The 19,071-nt window shown below is 43.6% G+C and overlaps 1 protein-coding gene across 1 annotated transcript; it reads left to right on the top strand.

Moving 5' to 3' along the window:
* Nucleotides 1-2,600: 2,600 nt before the first annotated feature.
* Ercc6l (ERCC excision repair 6 like, spindle assembly checkpoint helicase) lies at nt 2,601-18,471 on the top strand. Its single transcript, XM_060374785.1, has 2 exons — nt 2,601-2,740; nt 14,522-18,471. Exons 1-2 carry the CDS (start codon nt 2,673-2,675, stop codon nt 18,195-18,197), a joined length of 3,744 nt encoding a protein of 1,247 aa, XP_060230768.1. The 5' UTR covers nt 2,601-2,672; the 3' UTR covers nt 18,198-18,471.
* The last annotated feature ends 600 nt before the right edge of the window (nt 18,472-19,071 follow it).

A 19,071-nucleotide genomic window follows, 5' to 3' on the forward strand; every position in this document is an offset into this window, starting at 1 on the left:
CTGTGTAGAGATGCGGTGATCCAGGGATCTCCATACCGTCTCCTCTCAGAGGGTAAAGATACACTGAAACCAGACTTTTTTTAAACTATAGATAGATTAACTAAAAAAGAGTTGTTCTGTTGTATCAAATTAAAATATCTTGTGTTTGAAAAAAAAAATTCCCCAATATGCTTTGTTAACAGACAAGGACTTGAAAATTACAATACTACCATTATCACAATTACAACTTAACAAAAATTAAGGGGAGTGTCTCTTTTCTTTCCATAAGATGGGGTCTCACTTTGTAGCCCTGGCTGGCCTCCAATTTACAGAGATCCATCTGCCTCTGCTTCCCAGGTGCTGGGATTAAAAGTGTGTGCCATTATGCCTGGTTTAGGGACAGCTTTTCAAACCCCATTCCCTTGAGTGACACTGGGGGAGTAGCAATTGTTGATTCACTGTAAATGCAGGAATAGGAAGTTAAAGTATGCAAACAGTATACTTTGAACAGTACTTATCACATACCAGTGGGATACAGAACTGTCATGATGAATCTTTTATCCACTCTAAATTCCCTTCAGTCTGTTTTATTTCTGTCCTCTGGGTGAGGCTAAAAGGATTTAGAGCTCTGGTGGGGAGTTCTGTGGAGCACTGGAGCCCTTGGTTGAGCAGATGGGACTCTGGGAGGCACTAGAAATGGCCCAAAGGAAGCAGCAAGGTTGGGGGATGTAGCTCAGTGGAAGAGGCTTACCAAGCAGCATGCACCATCGCCTTGGGTTTGATCTGACTACCCCCTAACAAAACCCACGAAGCAGCAAGTACATGGCTCACAGGTGGAGAGGAACCCCAAGGACTGGAACCCCAGTGGAGCTGAGAAAATACAGTAGCAGATAAAGGTAACTTGCAGCCCACCCTGATGACTTCATTTTGATCTCAGACCTCCTGCACGTTCTCCTCTGACCTTCACACACATGCTATGGTATGGGCACACACGTATGTACCAAATAAACAGCAGCCTTGGCTGTCCTGGAATTTGCTCTGTAGACCAGGCTGGCCTCAAACTCAGAGATGCTCTCACCTCTGCCTTCCCAGTGCTGGGATGAAAGATGTGCACCAGCACCCTAGCTCTAAAGGGTCTCTCAGTAGAGAAATTGAACTAAAAAACATGAGTTCAAATCATGGATGTATGGCCAAGCCTGGGCTCCCAGAACTCATAGGACGGCAGGAGTAATATTAAATGTTCCAGCCCAGTCTGAACAACATGTAAGACTCTATTCCACTAAAAGAACACCTAGTATTTATACACAAAGCCTGACACGGTGGTGCTCTACTGTTATCTTCATATTCAAGAGGCTTAGGAACTAAGAGTGAGAGTTGAAGGCCAGCTGTGGCTTATTAGTATGATTATGTATATATGTATATAAAAATCAGGCCAGCATATTGGCAGAGGCCTATAATCTCAGAATTCAGGAGGCAGAGGCCGAGGCAGAGGCCGAGCTCCATGATAGCCAGGGGTATGTAGAGAATCACTTTCAAAAAACAAACAAAAAACCATAAAAGCCAAGAAAATACCCTATGTTCTCTAAGATCTCTTTTGATCCCTAATGGTTTATGAAATTTCTAAAGAAGACTCAAATCCTTGGGACGTATGGAATACAACTGTTATGTGGGTCATCTCAATCACATTATCCATGCCCTCATCAGTGTGTTTTTAAGTCCTTGTTGGCCTTGAATTTTTCAGAATCTTGCCTCATTTTCCAGAGTTCCGGGGCTTCAGGAGTCAACCAGCACCCCGATTTCTAAGCAGTGCATAAAATAACAATTTTTATTGGCTCACAACCTCCTATGTATCACTCTTTCCTAGTTTCCCTAAGGTCTGAACTTTGCTTTTCAAAATGATTGTATATTAACTAAAACTTCTGAATCACACTATAATTGTGTTTATTTATCTTTACAATAGTAAGGAACCCAGAGACTCACACATGGTAGGCAAACGCTTTCCTACTGAGGTGTATATCCCCAGCACTCTTCATTTTCAAAGGCTCATTAAATTGCTCAGGTTGAGTGGCTCTTGAGATCCTCCTGCCTCTGCCTCTGCCTCTTGAACACGGGGATTAGAGATGTGCACTACAAATCTAACAGGTTCTTAGGCTTTGGCTTTAAAAACCTTTCTTCAGTGTCAGCTTTAGGTGGTAGAATTGCACACCTAGGTGTTTGAATTCCAAATATGGTCACTGCCAAGTATTGATAGGAAGATAAAGGGGCAATGGAGAGCTCTATGGGCTGTAACAATAATATATCCACCACTCACAAGGACAAAAAAACAAGTGCGCATTTCATTTACTCTCTCCCTTCCTTCCCTTCGCGCCCTCAACACTCACACTCACTGCAGTTTTGATGTGACTTGCGGGTGTCGGGTGGAGGGGGGCGGGGAAGCGCCAGCGGTCACGTGATTTTGCAACAAACCCAGAAGCGCCACACTAGCTAGCGCTAGTGCTCGAGAGCGCAGGCGCTAGACCTTCCTGGGCGGGGCTCAAGAAACCCCACTCACTCATTGAATGCTGGATTGGCCAGTTTTGAGACTGACGGTTGGCGCTTCCGGCGTCAGTGGAGCGCTGAGCCTGCGATAGGCGGAGCGAGCGAAATTCAAGTCCGGCTTTAAGGCTTTAAGTGGGAATCCGGTCTCCTTGGCCATGGAGGCTTCCCGCGGTCTAACGGAGGTCGAGACTTTGAGCCCACAGCTGGCTGAGAGGTACCTGAGGTATGCTTGGGCCACCGGACGGGTCTCTCTTGTAGTACCTAGCCTGGGGTTGGGGTGGAATGGCCCCCACGTCCACGATCCCCTATGAACCACCTGTGGATTTCACCAGATTTCTAACTTGGGGAGCTCCCTGTTTCTACGCGCCCTGCCATCTTAGTCAAATAATTTCAGTATGAACTCTTTAAGAGCCCGGGTTTCAATTAACGGATGAAGTCCTTGAGTCTTTCTAACTTGCCAACTATCAGGCCTGGTCGGAAATGAGAGGAGAAATAGCCCTCAAGTTGTTAGTAATCGGGTAATGGAAACGGGATCTGAAAAAAGGAAATGCTGTGATAGTGTTTGATGGTGCTGGAAAATGCTGCATTTCCTGGCCAGAGTGTTGGCATTAAATGAAAGAATGGCCAGTTATAAGGGTCGGTGAGTGAAGGGAAGACAACAACCAGAAAAGGAACCATTAAGCCCTGTGAACGAATACATATGGCTAATTCGGAACTTGGTAGTGTGGTGAGGAACAGTCAGCTTTTAAAGATTGTAGTACAGGCCTGGAGAGATGGCTCGGAGGTTAAGAGCACTGGCCAGGTTCAATCTCCAGCAACCAAGTAGCTCACAGCTGTTTTGTAACTCCCATCCTACAGGATCCTATGCACCCTTCTGGCTACTGCATGGACCCACGTGGTGCACAGACCTACATGCAGGCGTAACATCCATGGCTATAACATTAAAATTTACAAAATCGACATTAAAATATAAGCAGAGGACTTTGTAGACATTTCCTCACAGAAACATAGGAATAATAGCAAACAAGCACATGAAAAGATGCTCAAAACCAGGATGGGTTATATGGCATCCCCTCCTGGGACTGGAGTTACAGATGGTTAGAGTGCTGGGAATTGAACCAGAGTCCTCTGGAAGAGCAGCCAGTGCTCTTAACCATGGAGTCCTCACACTTGGTAGACCTGGCTAAACTCAAAACTCAAAGAGATCTGCTTGCCTCTGCCTCCCTGGGTACTGGGATTATAGGCATTCACCATGCCCCCGGCTCAGCATGTAGCTTTATGTTGTTGAATTGTAGTGTTTTGTTTGATTTTTGAGACACAGTGTCTCTGTGTAGTTGTCCGTCTTGGAACTTGCTCTATAGACCAGGCTGGCCTTGAACTCATGGATATTCACCTGCTTCTGTTTTCTGCCCAGTGCTAGGACTGAAGGCATGTGCCACTACTCCCAGGCATTTTTTTTTTTTTTGAGACAGGTCCTTACAGTGTGAAGCCCAACCTGTTCTTTTTTTTTTTTTTCAATGCAGTTTATTCAGGAACCTTGAACAATCATCTGACCCTGGGGAAAGCCAGCCCACAGCTTAAATAGCCTCTGGGTAGCCAACCCAGGCGTGCCACGTGTGCAATGCAGATAGGTCCACATACATGGAAGCAAGCCAGATCCTCAGCCTTAGCCAAATGTGGAATTGTTCGTGACAGAGAGCACTCACCATCGGGAAGGTGGAAGGCGGAAACCAGCTCCATCTTTAAGGCATAGCATTCCGAAGCTCTCTACAGTTCCCCCTTTTTGTTTTAGACGCATCAGGCAAGAGTAGAGGTCTGATCTCTGATATTAGAAATAAATTGGGACTTTGTACTGATGTTCATTTAGGTGTCATCCACCCAAAGAGCATCAGACCCGTCCGATACCTTTTTCTCAGAGGCGGGACCTGGGGCATCAACCCGCATGCAATCAGACATGCTCTTCTCTGGGTCGAAAGCTGCTGACCCTGAGTGCAGTGCTCAGCCTCGCATCCTGAGCGTATCATTTTAGCTTTTTATGGTATCCAACCATGCTTTGGGAGAATGTCCTGCTTCAATGGCTGTAAAGGCCTGAATGATCATGGCTGCATCACACTGTTGTGAGACTCTAATCTTGCATATATACCACAGGCAAACCAAGGAGACCAACACCAGAAGGCCTGCTAACGCTCCCATGCCCGCCCATTCCTTCAGATGATTCATGGCTGCAGCAATCCATGTTGATAATCCTGTGGCTAGTCCTGCGTCCACTCTGGTAGAATGTACTGTGGCAATGGCCACTCTCAGCTGCTCCATCGTAGTATCGAATTCTCCAGTCCAATTACCTAAAATATAGCTCGACAATTGTTTAGACAAATTTGCAGCACAGGAAAAATTCTCATGTTGTATGCTAGTGACACAAAGTCCAGCATACTTTCATTGACAGCCAGGTTGAGCGATTTGCCAGAGGGTATCAATTTGCTCCTGCAAGAGGTCAATCCTCTGATTGACCACAATCAAGCTTCCTTTTAGTTGAGCATTAATTCCTTTATGTACAACTAAGGCATGAGCTATATTGGCTAAATGATTATTCAGGGTCTGAGCAGTCTGCCCAGTATGACTCATGGCTAATGCCCTGGTGGTAGCTCCAACAGCCGCCAATGAGATGGTAGTAACAATGGTGGCTGTAGTTCCAAGATCCCTTTTCTGTCTGAAGAGAGTCATAGCGTGAGGGGCATCAATGGGCACAGGCACCCAGTGAGGCATGCGAGTAACCAGGGCATACCTAAATTTACTAGCATTCCAGCATTGGACAAAAAAGCAAGTATCATTACCACAATTACTTGGCTCTATCTGGCTAATAATGAATAAAAATGGGGGATATAAACAAACAGGTGTGGGCTTATAGGAAATATTATGAGAAACCTTAACCCCTCGTTGGAACATCCTGCGTCAGTTCTAGAACTAGCAGTGGTGGTGTCCGAGGTCTGAGTAGGTTCCCAACCTGTTCTTGAACTCCCCATCCTTTTCCCTCATCCTTCAGAGTGATGGTATTACAGGTGTGTACCACCATGTCCCATTGAATTAAAGATCAGCCAGTGTCAGCAGTGGATAGAGCCACCAGTATTCTGAGGCACCTCCTCTTACATAAAAAAATGGAGAAAAGAATTTCAAGACAAACCAGAGTGAAACAAAGTTAGCGGGTCTATAAATATCTAGACCTGGGGTCATATAAGAAAAGGACAATCGTGTGTGCTTCCCAAGAGAGTTGATTCTCAGGTGTTTTCACAATGACTATCTATATATAAAAGTCTGTGGCTTTCCAAGTTAAATATCCCAAAGGATATAATTTACAACAAGGTTTAAAAATTAAATCAAACTTAAAGTCCTTAAATTGAGTAAAAATATATGAGCTGGTTTACTTGTTTCTCTTAAAGAATGTTCTTGCAATTGAAATTGAAATGAAAAGAGGTTCGTTGTTTAGATTTAGGGATGAGAAGAGTGCTAATTCAGTGAAGCTCAAGGTGACAAACTTCTAGCCTTTAAACACATTTTATTTGCTTTTAACGTTCTTGTTTGAATTTGCTTTAGAAAAACACATTCTCTATAGGAAGTTTGGCTTTGTCAGTGTATTCAAATTGTTTGATGCTCCATCAGGAGGAAGGGCAAACTAGATAATCTGAACATTAACTCATCATGTTAGCAAATATTGCCCCTAATTAATGGGTATGGTGTGTGTGTGTGTGTCTCTGTGTGTGTGTATGTAAGTTTGTATATTAGTGTGTGTGTATATATATATGTATATATACATATGTGTGTGTGTGCGCGTGCGTGCGTGCGTGTGTGCGTGCGTGTGTGCGCGCTCGAGGGTTTGCTTGTGCATGTACAATGGCATGTGTAGAAGTCAGAGGTCAGAAGATAAGAGTTGGTTTTCTCCTTCTACAGTAGGTTCCTGGGATTGGAACTCAGTTTGTCAGGCTTGATAGCATGTGCCTTTATACACGGAGCTATCTCACTGGCCCCAATTTATAATTCATGTTCATGACTTATTCATGTCCAGGAGTATGCTTGAGTGCCGTGGAGTGAATGTGGAGGCCAGAGAAAACTTACAGGAGTGAGTTTTCACCTTCCTGGAAGTCAATTTTGGGGATTGAACCCAAGTCCTCCTGTAGGGGTGTAAGCACCTTAGCTCACCGATCCATCTCTCCAGCCCGCCTTTTCTCTCTGTAAAATATTTTATTGTGTGAGATGCTTTTGTTGTTGTTGTTTGAGATAGGGTTTCTTTGTGTAGTCTTGCCTGTCCTGGAGCTTGTTCTGTAGACCAGGCTGGCCTTGAACTCACAAAGATCCACCTGCCTCTGCCTCCCTGGATGCTGGGATTACAGGCACGAGCCACCATGCCCAGCCTAATATTGAAATTATAATTAGTAAAGTGCGAAGAGCCGCTTGTTTGTCAGGCTGCTTTATTAGTGAGCTCTCAGGGAAAAACATGTTTTCACTCTGGCCTTCACCTAGAGACAGGGCTAGACAGAATGTCACTTTTTTTTGTGATAGTAGTCAGGAAGTTTTTGCCAAGTTCACTTCCTTTTGCTTATGGGAGGATCACACAGACAGGTGGTCAAGATAAAGAAATTTGGCTTCTCCATAACCCCTTCATTGTATCAAGGTGCTTTGCTCTGACTATAAAAAAGGGACTGTGGAATAAGCGGGGGAACTGGAAGTCCAAGCCCCCTTGAATAGATCCCCTGTGTAGTGTCTTGGTTTTTTAAAATTTTCTTTCAATCCTCACCCTCCACTCAAGAGCTGTTCGACTCTGCTGGCAGGCTCTGGCAGTTAAGAAACAAGATTTTACTTTGTTGTCCATGTGGGCTCCTGGGCTTCCACACACAAGGGAATCTTTGGTCTCAGCTTCCTGGTTATCTGGGACTAGGGAAGCATACCAGTGTCCTCTGTGTCTGGCTCAAGGACTCTTTTTAGATTTAAATTTTTTTTATTTAAATTTGTGTACCATGTATGAGTTTTTGCTTGCATTTGTGTCTGTGTACCATGTGAGTGCCTGCGTGGTGACTGAAGAGGTTGGAAGAAGGCATTGTCTTCCCTGGAACTGGAGTTATCTGTGGTTGTGAGCCACTGTATGGGTGCTGGGAATTGAACCCAGGTCCTGCATATGAACAAGCACTTTTGTAAAAATTTTTCGTTTTATTTTTAAGACAGGGTTTTTCTGTAGCCTTGGCTGTCCTGGGCTCACTTTGTAGACCAGGCTGGCCTTGAACTCACAGAGATCCACTTGCCTCTGTCTCCCAAGTGCTGGGATCAAAGGGGTGCATCACCACACCCGGCTACAAGATGTAGATAATTTAACCTTACTAGGTTAAATTATTTGATGCACAGAAGATTTTTTTTTCCCTTATTAGCTCACAAAATAGCTTGGTTTCCTAAAGTAATGCGGATGGCTTATTTGTTAGGCTGCAGGGATCAGGCCACATAGGGGGGCGGGGGGGGGGGGGGAGGCTGGATACTCACTGCCATTGAGCACATGGAAGACATTCCTGCAAGGGCTTCTTTCAGGAATGAGCAAAGCTGGGAAAGAAAGGGATTTTTTATTTGTTTTGTTTTTTTTTTTGCCAGGCGTACTGGTTCATGCTGCCCAGCACTCAGGAGGCAGAGGGTTTGTTTAGTAATTGTAAACTCACAAGAGAAAATTTAAGGTAGTATAAAATCTTAGGAACAAAAGTTTAAAATATTTTTATGTGTTTTATTTGGGGTTTATTTTACGGGTCTCATTATCTAGACTAGGCTAGCTATGAACTTATGGGTGATCCTCCTGCTACCGTGTCCTTAGTTCTGGGCAGTTCTGGGATTACAGTTGTGTGCCAGCATATCCGGAACGTATTTGAGTTATGTTTTGTTTTTAGGATAGAAAGGTTTTATTTTAGCTTACACTTCCAGGTAGGAAAGTCATGGCTGTCCTGGACTCGCTTTATAGAATCCAACATTCAATGAGCGAGCGGGGTTTCTTGAGCCCCGCCCAGGAAGGTCTGGCGCCTGCGCTCTCGAGCACTGGCGCTAGCTAGTGTGGCACTGCAAAATCTGGGTACACTGCAAAATCACGTGACCGCTGGCGCATCTCTCCCCCCCCCCCCCCCGCAAGTCACATGAAAACTGCAGTGAGTGTGAGGTCCTCATGCCTCTGCCTCCGGCAATGCTGGGATTATAGGAGTGTGCCGCCGTGCCCAGCTGGTAGCAACTTAAAAAAAAAACAACATTAATTAAATGTTTTTTGTTGTTGTTGTTTTGTTTTGTTTTTTGGCATTGGCTTTGGCTTGTAATGAAGATTGAACCTAGCTAGGGCTTTCCATATGTTAGACTATGTTAGACAAGTGCTTTCTCACTGAGCTACAGCTCAGCCCAGTTTACACACCTGTTGATAGGAAAATTGCAAAATCAATCCATACATTGATTACCATGAAGTTGTTAAAGAAGCAGTGTATAGATGAAGGCATATCACATTCTTTTCAGTTTCAGTGCTCATGCAGGTTACTTTTACCAGTCCTTTGAGTTTTTTGATCCCCCCTTTTTTGAGGTTCTCTTATCTTTTCCCTGTACACCATTTAATGTAATAGTTGTACCATATGTAGCATTGTGGCTATCGGTAACTAGAGCCCTCCTGTATTGACCGCCTTTCAGAGGCAGGGATAGAGCCTGCTGGGTTTTGTTTGTTTGTTTTTTTCCGAGGCAGGGTTTCTCTGTGTAGTCTTGACTGTCCTGGACTGGCTTTGTAGACCAGGCTGGCTTCAAACTCAGTCTCTGCTTGCTTCTGCCTCCCGAGTACTGGGCTTATAGGCATGTGCCACAGTGTCTGGCCTGATTCCACCAAAACTCAGGTGGAGATTTAATTGCCAAAGTAATGGTCTTGAGAAGTAGTGGGCTGGGTCTCTGAGGGCTCAGTCCTCATAGGGATTAACTTTCAGAAGAGCAAGTTTGCTCCTGTGCTTTCTGTTGCAGTAACAGAATACCTGGAAAAAAAAAAAAACAGCGTAAGATTTATCTAGACTCACGATTTTAGAGGTCTTGGTGCATGCTTGGCTGGCTCCATTGCTTTTAGGACTTTCTTGGACAAGGCAACAGCTTCATGAGGTACTAGCATGGTAGAGGAAGCAGGAAGGGGAGAGGAGTGACCTGGGAAGATGTATAATCCTCCTGGGCACACTTGCAGTCACATGCTTCTTCTACCTGGACCCCATCTTCAAGTGTCCACCAGCCTCCCAATAGTGCTATGATTACGATTTTATCAAGGGATTATTAGGTCAGAGTCCCTGTTTGAGGCTCAAAAGTCCCACCTTTGAACATTATACTGGGACTAGTTCTTCAAAGCAGTTTTTCTTTCTGTTTTAATACAGTAGGGTTTTTTTTCCTTTTTAATTTATTTTTGTGCATGTGTGTATCTGAATGCATACATGTGGAAGTCAGAGGACAACTTGTATGAGTTGATTCTCTCCTTCTGTGGTGTGGGTTCTGGAAATTGAACTCAAGCTGTCAGATTTGGTTGCAAGTCCCTTTACCCTATGAGCTATCTTGCTGGCCTGAGGTTTTATTTGGGGAAAGGGGGGTTAGTTGTGAGTGTAAAGTATGTTCATGTATATGTGCGGGTGCCAGCACCTGTATACAAATGTCTAGAGACCAAAGAATGACACTGGATGTCCTGCTCTATCACTTTCCTTCTGTTCCTTTGACCTTAGGATCTTTCTAAAACTGGAGCTAGGTTGATGGCTAGCAAGCCTCAGGCAATCCTTGTGTTTTTGTTTCTTTTGGCATTGTAATTACAATCTATGCACATAGCTACACCCAGGCTAATCTGGAGCATGCCTATAATCCTAGCAAAAAGGAGTCAAAGGCAGGTGGATCTCTGTGAGTTTGAGGCCAGCCTGGCCCACAAAGGGAGTCCAGGACAGCCAAGGCAACACTGAGAAATCCTGTCTTAAAAAACAAAACAAAACCCAAACAAAATAAACAAAAAACCCCAGATACCTAGGCTAAGCCTGGCCTTTAACTCCAGCACCCAGGAGGCAGAGGCAAGCAGATCTTGGTGAGTTCCAGGACAGCCAGGGAAACTCTGCCCCTTCCCCCCCCCCAAAAAAAAAAGAAAATATGCTCAGGGTGGGCTTGAACTTGGTATAGTCAAGTAGCCCCTGGACTTGCCATCCTCATGCCTCAGCTTTCCCAGTTTTGAGATTACAAGCTAGAATCACTTTTTTTGTTGTTTTGTTCATTTTTGAGACAAGATCTCATATAACCCAGGCTGGTCTCTCTAATTGAATTCCTGATCTTCCCACCCCGACTTCCCAAGCGCTGGGATTGGGGGTGTGTGTCATCATTGCCTGGCTAGACTCACTTTTTTGTTTGTTTTTTTTTTGGGACAGGGTTTCTTTGTGTAACAGAGCCCTGGCTGTTTTACACCTTGCTATGTAGCCCAGGCTGGCTACTTAATCTTAAAGAGATTGATCTGCCTCCCAGTGCTGGCAAGGTGTACACTACCCGGCTCAGTGATTTTCTTCTTAGTACTGTGTAGTACTCCATTGTATATATATGTTATATATGTGTGTGGCCTCCGGGTGAAAATCATTAGTGTCAAATTACCTGGCTACTTTGATGGATTTTAAATTCTTGCATCCCAATACAGTCAGAAAAGTCTGACGTTGAAGCTCAGAGATCTGTATCTTAACAAGCCCTCAGCCCAAGAAATTCTAGAAATAGAAGTTTTAGAAATAGAAAATAGAGTATCTATCTATCTATCTATCTATCTATCCATCCATCTATGGTGGTGCTGGGGATTGATTGATCCTAGGGCTTTGTGAATCTTAGGCAGTTACTCTACTATTGAGCCACATTACCAGCCTGAGAATCATTTTTTTTAGCCTTTTGAAACAGTGATCTTAAGCTCATGATCTTTTTGCCTCCACTAGAATTACAAGTGTGAGCTATCACACCTGCTTTGAAAGTCTTTAAAGGATGAATGAGGCAAAGTTAGCATAGTGGTAGAGGAGAGTGTTCTAGGAAGAGGCTGGTGGTATGAGCCTGTACTTAGAGATCACAGAGAAGCATAATAGATATAAGGGCTTAGTTAAAAAAAAATGTATAAGGTAGAAGGTTCAGACGTGATGGCACATACCTTTGATCTCAGTGCTCAGGTTGTAGAAGCAGGCAGACCTCTGAGGCCAGGCCAGTCTTCTCTAATCTACATGGTGAATTCCAGAATAGCCGGGGCTACAAAGGAATGCTCCAGCTCCAAAACAAAAATGTGTGAGGTAAGAAGTGACCGGTAAGATTAGAGGGGTTCACAGGTTGCTGGCTATGTTAGAGAGGACTTGTAACAACAGATTAAGCAGTGTACACTTTGTAGACTTTGTAGACTATGGGTCCACCAAAGACATTTTTGAGTTAACACCATCACTGAATACCTGTGCCAGGCATTTCTCCTGTATGGTTCAGTGACATTGATTAGACCCATGTAATTGTGAATGTGGCACGTTCAAATCATTGTCACCTCTTAGTATTGACAGTTTTAGGACATTTCCACAACCCTCCAAAGAAACCGTTCCTTTAAAAAAAATTATATATATATATATATATACACACATATATATATATAATTTTTCTTTTATGTTCATTGGTGCTTTGCTTGCATGTATATCTATGAGAGAGTGTCAGAAGCCCTGAGACTGGGGTTACAGACAGGTGTGAGCTGCCATGTGTGTGCTAGGAATTGAACCGTGTCCTCTGAAAGAGCAGCTCTTAACTGCTAAGCTGTCTCTCCAGCCCCTCAAAGAAATTCTTAACTGCTTAATCATTCCCCCTGTACCACTACAGGCTTATAGTGTTGTATCTCTTTGTGGTTTTAGCTTGAAGTTTCCTGATAACTAACATGGAACATCTTTTTATGTTATCTTTTTTAATATTAATCATTTTTAATTCAGAGTAAGTATACAAATTAATGGGCAGCACATATATTGCATATGTTTATACTATGTATTGATCATGTTTACCATGTATATACATACATATATGTATATATGTATACATACATATAGTGACATGCACATATATACATTTAAATAATACACACACACACACATATATATAGTTTGTTTGTTTGTTTGTTTGTTTGTTTCACTGTGTAACTGAGGATGGCTTGGAATTCCCTTTGTAGACCAGGCTGGCCTGGAACTCATGTGCTGAGATTAAAAGCATGTGCCACCATATCTGGCCTCACCTACTCTTATATCCTCTCCTGTTCCTTTCTTTTCCCTGTTCTCTTTCCCCCATCTACTTACCAGTCCCCAGTAGATAGCTCTTCTTTAACCTTCAGTTTGTTTTGTTGCTTTTATTCCCACTCCCTATGAGAGGAAATCATGTACTACTAACCTTTCTGAATCTGACTTACTTTGCCGCAAATAAAGAGGATTTGGGGGCTGGCGATATAACCCAGTGATAGAGTGCTTGCCTAGCATGCATGAAGCCCTATATTTAATCCTTTTGAACCATGGAGAAAAAGAGAGGGGGGTTTCTCTCTCTCTTTTTTTAAGTTTTCAAGGTAGGGCTTCTGGGTGTCCTGGACTCCCTTTGTAGACCAGGAATTACACAGAGTTATGGCCTGGAACGCACAGAGATCCACCTACCTCTGCCTCCCTAGTGCTGGGACTATAGGCAGGTACCGTCATGGTTCGGCCATTTTTATTTCTTTTGTGTTTTTTGAAATAGAGTTTGGGTTGGTGTCAAACTTGTTGTGTAGCTGAGTTTGGCCCTAAATTCCTAATCCTCAGCCAGGCATGGTAGTGCACACCTTTAATCCCAGCACTCAGGGAGGCAGAGTTGTGCTGATCACTGAGTTCGGGGCCAGCCTGGTCTGCAAAGCAAGTCCAGGATAGCCAAGAATACACAGAGAAAGAAAACATTTAAAAAATAATAATTTACTTAACTTTATTTTATGTGCATTAGTGTGAAGGTGTCAGATCCCTTGGAACTGGAATTACAGACAGTTGTGAGCTGCCATGTGGGTGCTGGGAATTGAACCTGGGTCCGTTTGGAAGAGCAGACAGTGCTCTTAACCACTGAGCCATCTCTCCAGCCTTGAAAACAACATTTTTAGTTCTTCTATTTCTCCATTCCACCTGCTGAGATTATAGGTGTACACTAACATGTCCAACTATTTATTTTTGCTAGTTTTGAAATAGGGTCTTAACTCTGTAGCTCAGGCTGGCCTAGCACTTTAAAAGGTTTTTTCTTTCTTTTTCTTTTTTACATCTGTCTGTCTATCGATCGATTTGTGTTGCTATAGGTGGATGGATGAACATTGAAAAGCTTGTTTGTAGGTCAGAGGACAACACAAGGAAGTGAGTTCTCTCCCTCCACCATGTGGGTTTCAGGGATCAAACTCAGTCATCAGGCTTTGTGGCAAGCCCCTGTTCCCATTAAGCCATCTCACCAGCCCTAGCCTTGAACTTTTGATCCTTTGGTCTCAGCCTCTGAAGTGCTTAGAATATGAGTGTGTACTTTTTTTTCTGTGCTAATCTCTGCCACACTGAATTGAGGGCGTTAGAAAAGCAGCTCAGTTACAGGGCTGGGTGAGCCTCAGGTGTTAAAGTGCTTGCCTACCATACACAAAGCCCTGAGTTTAATCCCTAGCACCACACATAAAATTGGGCAAAGCATATGCCTAAGATTCCTAGCAGTTATGAGGTGGAGTAGAGGCCTGAGTATAGTTCATGGGCATCCTTGGCTATATAGTGAGTTTAAGAAGAACTGTATGGGGCAATTGAGACTGTCTAAAAAAAAGCCCAACTATAGTCTAGATTCCAAAATGGACTCTAAAGCTTTCAGAGATTGAATGCTCAGTCTGTTTCCTTTCTTGGGAATTGACTCAATAGCTCCAGAGCCTAGCAAGTATTCTACTACTTGTGTTACATCCCTAGTCCCAGGTCATATTTTTTTACCTTTTTTTTTTAAATAGATATGTGCAAGAAGCCAAAGAAGCAGCTAAAAATAGAGATCTGGAAGAAGCATTGAAACTTTTCAATTTGGCAAAGGACATTTTTCCCACCAAGAAGGTGCTGAGCAGAATCCAAAAACTGCAGGAAGCTTTGGAGCAGTTGGCAGAAGAAGAAGAAGAAGAAGAAGACGACGATGGTGATGAATTTACAGATGTGTGCAACTCTGGCTTGCTGCTTTATCGAGAGTTGTATGATAAACTCTTTGAGCACCAGAAGGAAGGTATCGCCTTTCTCTATAGCCTGTATAAGGATGGAAGGAAAGGGGGCATCTTAGCAGATGATATGGGATTGGGAAAGACTGTTCAAATCATTGCTTTCCTGTCTGGTATGTTTGATGCTTCACTTGTGAATCATGTGCTATTGATCATGCCAACCAATCTCATTAATACATGGGTCAAAGAATTTGCCAAGTGGACTCCAGGAATGAGAGTCAAAACCTTTCATGGCTCCAGCAAGGAAGAACGTACCAGAAGCCTGACACGGGTTCAACGAAGGAATGGCGTCATTATCACTACCTACCAAATGTTAATCAATAATTGTCAGCAACTTGCAAGCTTTAATGGACAAGCATTTGTATGGGACTATATCATCCTGGATGAAGCCCATAAGATCAAAAGTGCCACTACCAAGTCAGCAATATGTGTTCGCGTTGTACCTGCAAATAATCGCATCCTCCTGACGGGAACGCCAGTCCAGAATAATTTGCAAGAACTGTGGTCCTTATTTGATTTTGCTTGCCAAGGCTCCTTGTTAGGAACATTAAAAACTTTTAAAATGGAGTATGAAAATCCTATTATCAGAGCAAGAGAGAAGGATGCTACCCCTGGGGAAAAAGCCTTGGGATTTAAGATCGCTGAAAACTTAATGGAAATCATAAAACCCTATTTTCTCAGGAGAACCAAAGAAGAGGTGCTGATGAAAAAGGCAGACAACCCAGAGGCCAGACTCAGCAAAAAGAATCCAAGTGTTGAAGATATTTGTGAGATGTTTTCCCGCACCAGGAAAAATGATTTCATCGTTTGGATACGTCTTGTGCCTTTACAAGAGGAAATTTATAGAAAGTTTGTGTCTTTGGATCACATCAAGGAGTTGTTGGTGGAGACACGCTCACCTCTGGCTGAGCTGGGTGTCTTAAAGAAGCTCTGTGACCACCCTAGGCTGCTATCTGCACGAGCATGTAATTTGCTGAATCTAGGAACTGCCAGATCCTCTGCTCTGGATGAAAATGAGCAAGAAGATGCTTCAGATATGGACAGCATTGATCACTTAACGGACAATACACTGATGCAAGAGTCTGGAAAAATGATATTCTTAATGTCCCTGCTAGAGAGACTTCAAGAAGAAGGACATCAAACTCTGGTGTTCTCTCAGTCGAGACAAATTCTTAACATCATTGAGCGTCTCTTAAAGAACAAGTGCTTTAAGACGTTGCGAATTGATGGCACTATTACTCATCTTTCAGAACGAGAAAAAAGAATTAGGTTATTTCAGCAAAATAAAGAATACTCTGTTTTTCTACTTACCACTCAGGTTGGTGGTGTTGGCCTAACGTTAACTGCAGCGACTAGAGTGGTCATTTTTGACCCTAGCTGGAACCCTGCAACTGATGCTCAAGCTGTGGATCGAGTTTATCGAATTGGACAAAAAGAGAATGTTGTGGTTTATCGGCTCATCACTTGTGGAACTGTAGAAGAAAAGATATACAGGAAACAGGTTTTCAAGGACTCATTAATCAGACAGAGTACTGGTGATAAGAAGAATCCATTCCGGTATTTCACCAAACAAGACTTAAGAGAGCTCTTCGCCATCGGGGATCTGTATAACTCTGCAACCCAGATGCAGCTTGAGTCTCTGCATGCCGCTCAGCGGCGATCTGATGAGAAACTCGATGAGCATATTGCATATCTGCACTCGCTGGGCATAGCAGGAATCTCAGACCATGATTTGATGTTCACCCGAGATCTGTCTGTTAAAGAAGAGCTGGCCTTGCTAGAAGACTCTCAGTACATTAAGCAGAGAGTTCAGAAAGCTCAACTCCTCGTTGAATCTGAGTCTCAAAATACAATGGAAAGACAAAGAACTGGAAGCAAGGAGGCCTGGCTTAAACCACAGGAATTTCCTTCACAACAGAAGAAGAAACGTCCTGGATTGAATAAGCCCCACCAGCCTCGACCTTCCCCTCTTCTGACTATTCCTACCCAGGTAGAAGCTATCAGTTCTCAAATGGCTGCTATAAACATTTCTGATCAGTCTGCAGAGAGTGAGCCCCCAGAGGCAGGTGATGTTACTTTGCTGCAAGGTACTCGGCACCACTACGAAAGTACGTTTGATGCTGGCACTGTAGCTCCTTCACCCCAGGGGGCTGGAAGTACAGGAGGAGTTTGGACTGACTCTTTCTTGGGACCTGCAAAAGGTTTTGCAGCTGAAAATGAAGCTGAGCAGGAGGCATTACAAGCATCGCCTAGGCAAGAAGCCCTGCCAGAGAACCTCCTGGGAAGCTTTAATGATTTACCTAGACAATTCAGCAAGGCTGATCTGGGGCCAAATTTAGATCTACAGGATAGTGTGGTTTTATGTCAGCACAGTCCCACAGCAGATGAAAATCAAAACATAGAATCAGATGTACCTGTAGTTGAAATATCTGATGACTTGTCAGCATCCCCTAGTGCACTGCAGGGTGCTCAAGCAATCGAGGCCCAGTTGGAAGTGAGGCCGCAGTTGGAGTTGGAAGAGGACCCTCTAGAATCACCCCCACAGTATGCATGTGATTTCAATCTTCTCCTGGAAGACTCTGCAGACACTGGACAAAATCTCTCCAGCAAGTTTTTGGAAGATGTTGAGAAAGAAAATAGCTTGCAGAGTCCTGCAGCTGACTCCGGGGCAGAGTCAGCACTTAATCTCAGTAAGGAAGAACAAGTGATTAGTGTGAAAAAGAGAAACAAAGCTAGAAGGATCCTCTCAGATGATGAAGATGAAGAAGAAGCTTTTAAAAGTCCTTTTGGCACAAGTTCATTTAGCCTGTCTCCCTTTCCATTCTCATCTGTGAAACAATTTGATGCTTCAACTCCCCAAAATGACAACAACCCATCTGGAAGGTTCTTTTCACCTAAAATACCTGATCGTGTGAACACGTCTTTAAATTCTAGGAGATCTCTGGCTTCTAGGAGGTCTCTGATCAATGTTGTTTTAGATGATGTGGAAGATATGGAAGAAGGGCTTGATAATAACAGTGAGGAGGAGAGTGCTCCGGGTCTTTCAGAAGACAGCAGTGAAGAAGCCTCAGAATGCGCAGAAGAGGAACCTTCTGGGGAAACACTGGCTTCAGAAAACAAGCCCAGCAGCTTGCCTGTGTCTGAGCCTTGTTCTCTGGCCCTGCAGAGCTCTCTGGCCCCGCAGAGCTCTCCCTGTGCCCCTGGACCTTTGTCAAATGACCCTTTGGTTGATCCTCCCCAGGATCCAGCAGTGGAGACTGCTAATGACTATTCGAGTCTTGTGGCTCTTGGGAAAGAGCTGAAAGAGTGTGGGAAGATACAGGAGGCTCTCAACTGCTTACTTAAAGCACTTGACATAAAAAGTACAGATCCTGAGGTCATGCTCATGACCTTAAGTTTGTATAAGCAACTTAACAACTCTTGAGAACTTTATAGCCCATTTACTATGTTTAAAATGAAACTGAATACAAAGTAAGTTTTGTTCAGAAGTTCTTCCCATGAATATTGCATTTTTTTCTCTTTAGACATACTTTGCAAACTTTCAGAAGTGTTTTTGTTTTAAATTGATAGTTCTAAAGTTTTTGTGAAACTATTCTATTTTTACTCTGAAATAGACCATCTTGTCTGTTAGCTCAGATCTGGAATAAAGCGGCTTTGTTCAAATGTTTTCTTTTCCATTCATTTTCTTTCACAAGGAGACAGGCAGATGTATTATGATATGTAACGATGGTGAGGGCACTATGGTGGGCCAATGCCACGGTGTGCTGCCTGAGGAATTATGCAATGCAACAGGTCTGGTATAAGAAAGGTTACCGTGGGAAGGGAGAGGAGTGAGGACCGGGAGAAGGGGTAGAGATAGTAAGCCATGAGGGCAGAGTAGAGGCACCTAGGACAAAGAGATAGGATCTGGACCAGGGATGAGGGAGAGCTGGGGACGGGGCAGGTGTTCCTTATATCAAGCACTGCAGCTGGCTGTGGCTTGTGATGACATAAGCAATTGCTAGGACCCCGAAGGAATCCCTGTACGCAAACAAGATGTATACAAAATCTCTTTCGTTCCAATAACCTCTAAGACATCCCCAGCAATGTGTTTGTACTTGCAGCTTAGCTGCACATAGTACCTTTAACTAGCATTCTTTAGCACTTGTAGACTATCCTGGAGTCGCTCTACCAACTGGTTATTCTTCACTCACTGAGCCTTGACTGCCTTTTTCTTTAAAGAAATTATGCTGTGGGTTTTTTTTTTTTTTTTTGAGACAAGGTCTCTATGTAGCCCTGGCTGGTCTGGAACTCACAGA

Source organism: Meriones unguiculatus, chromosome X, assembly GCF_030254825.1.
Source record: "Meriones unguiculatus strain TT.TT164.6M chromosome X, Bangor_MerUng_6.1, whole genome shotgun sequence".
Classification (NCBI taxonomy): domain Eukaryota; kingdom Metazoa; phylum Chordata; class Mammalia; order Rodentia; family Muridae; genus Meriones; species Meriones unguiculatus.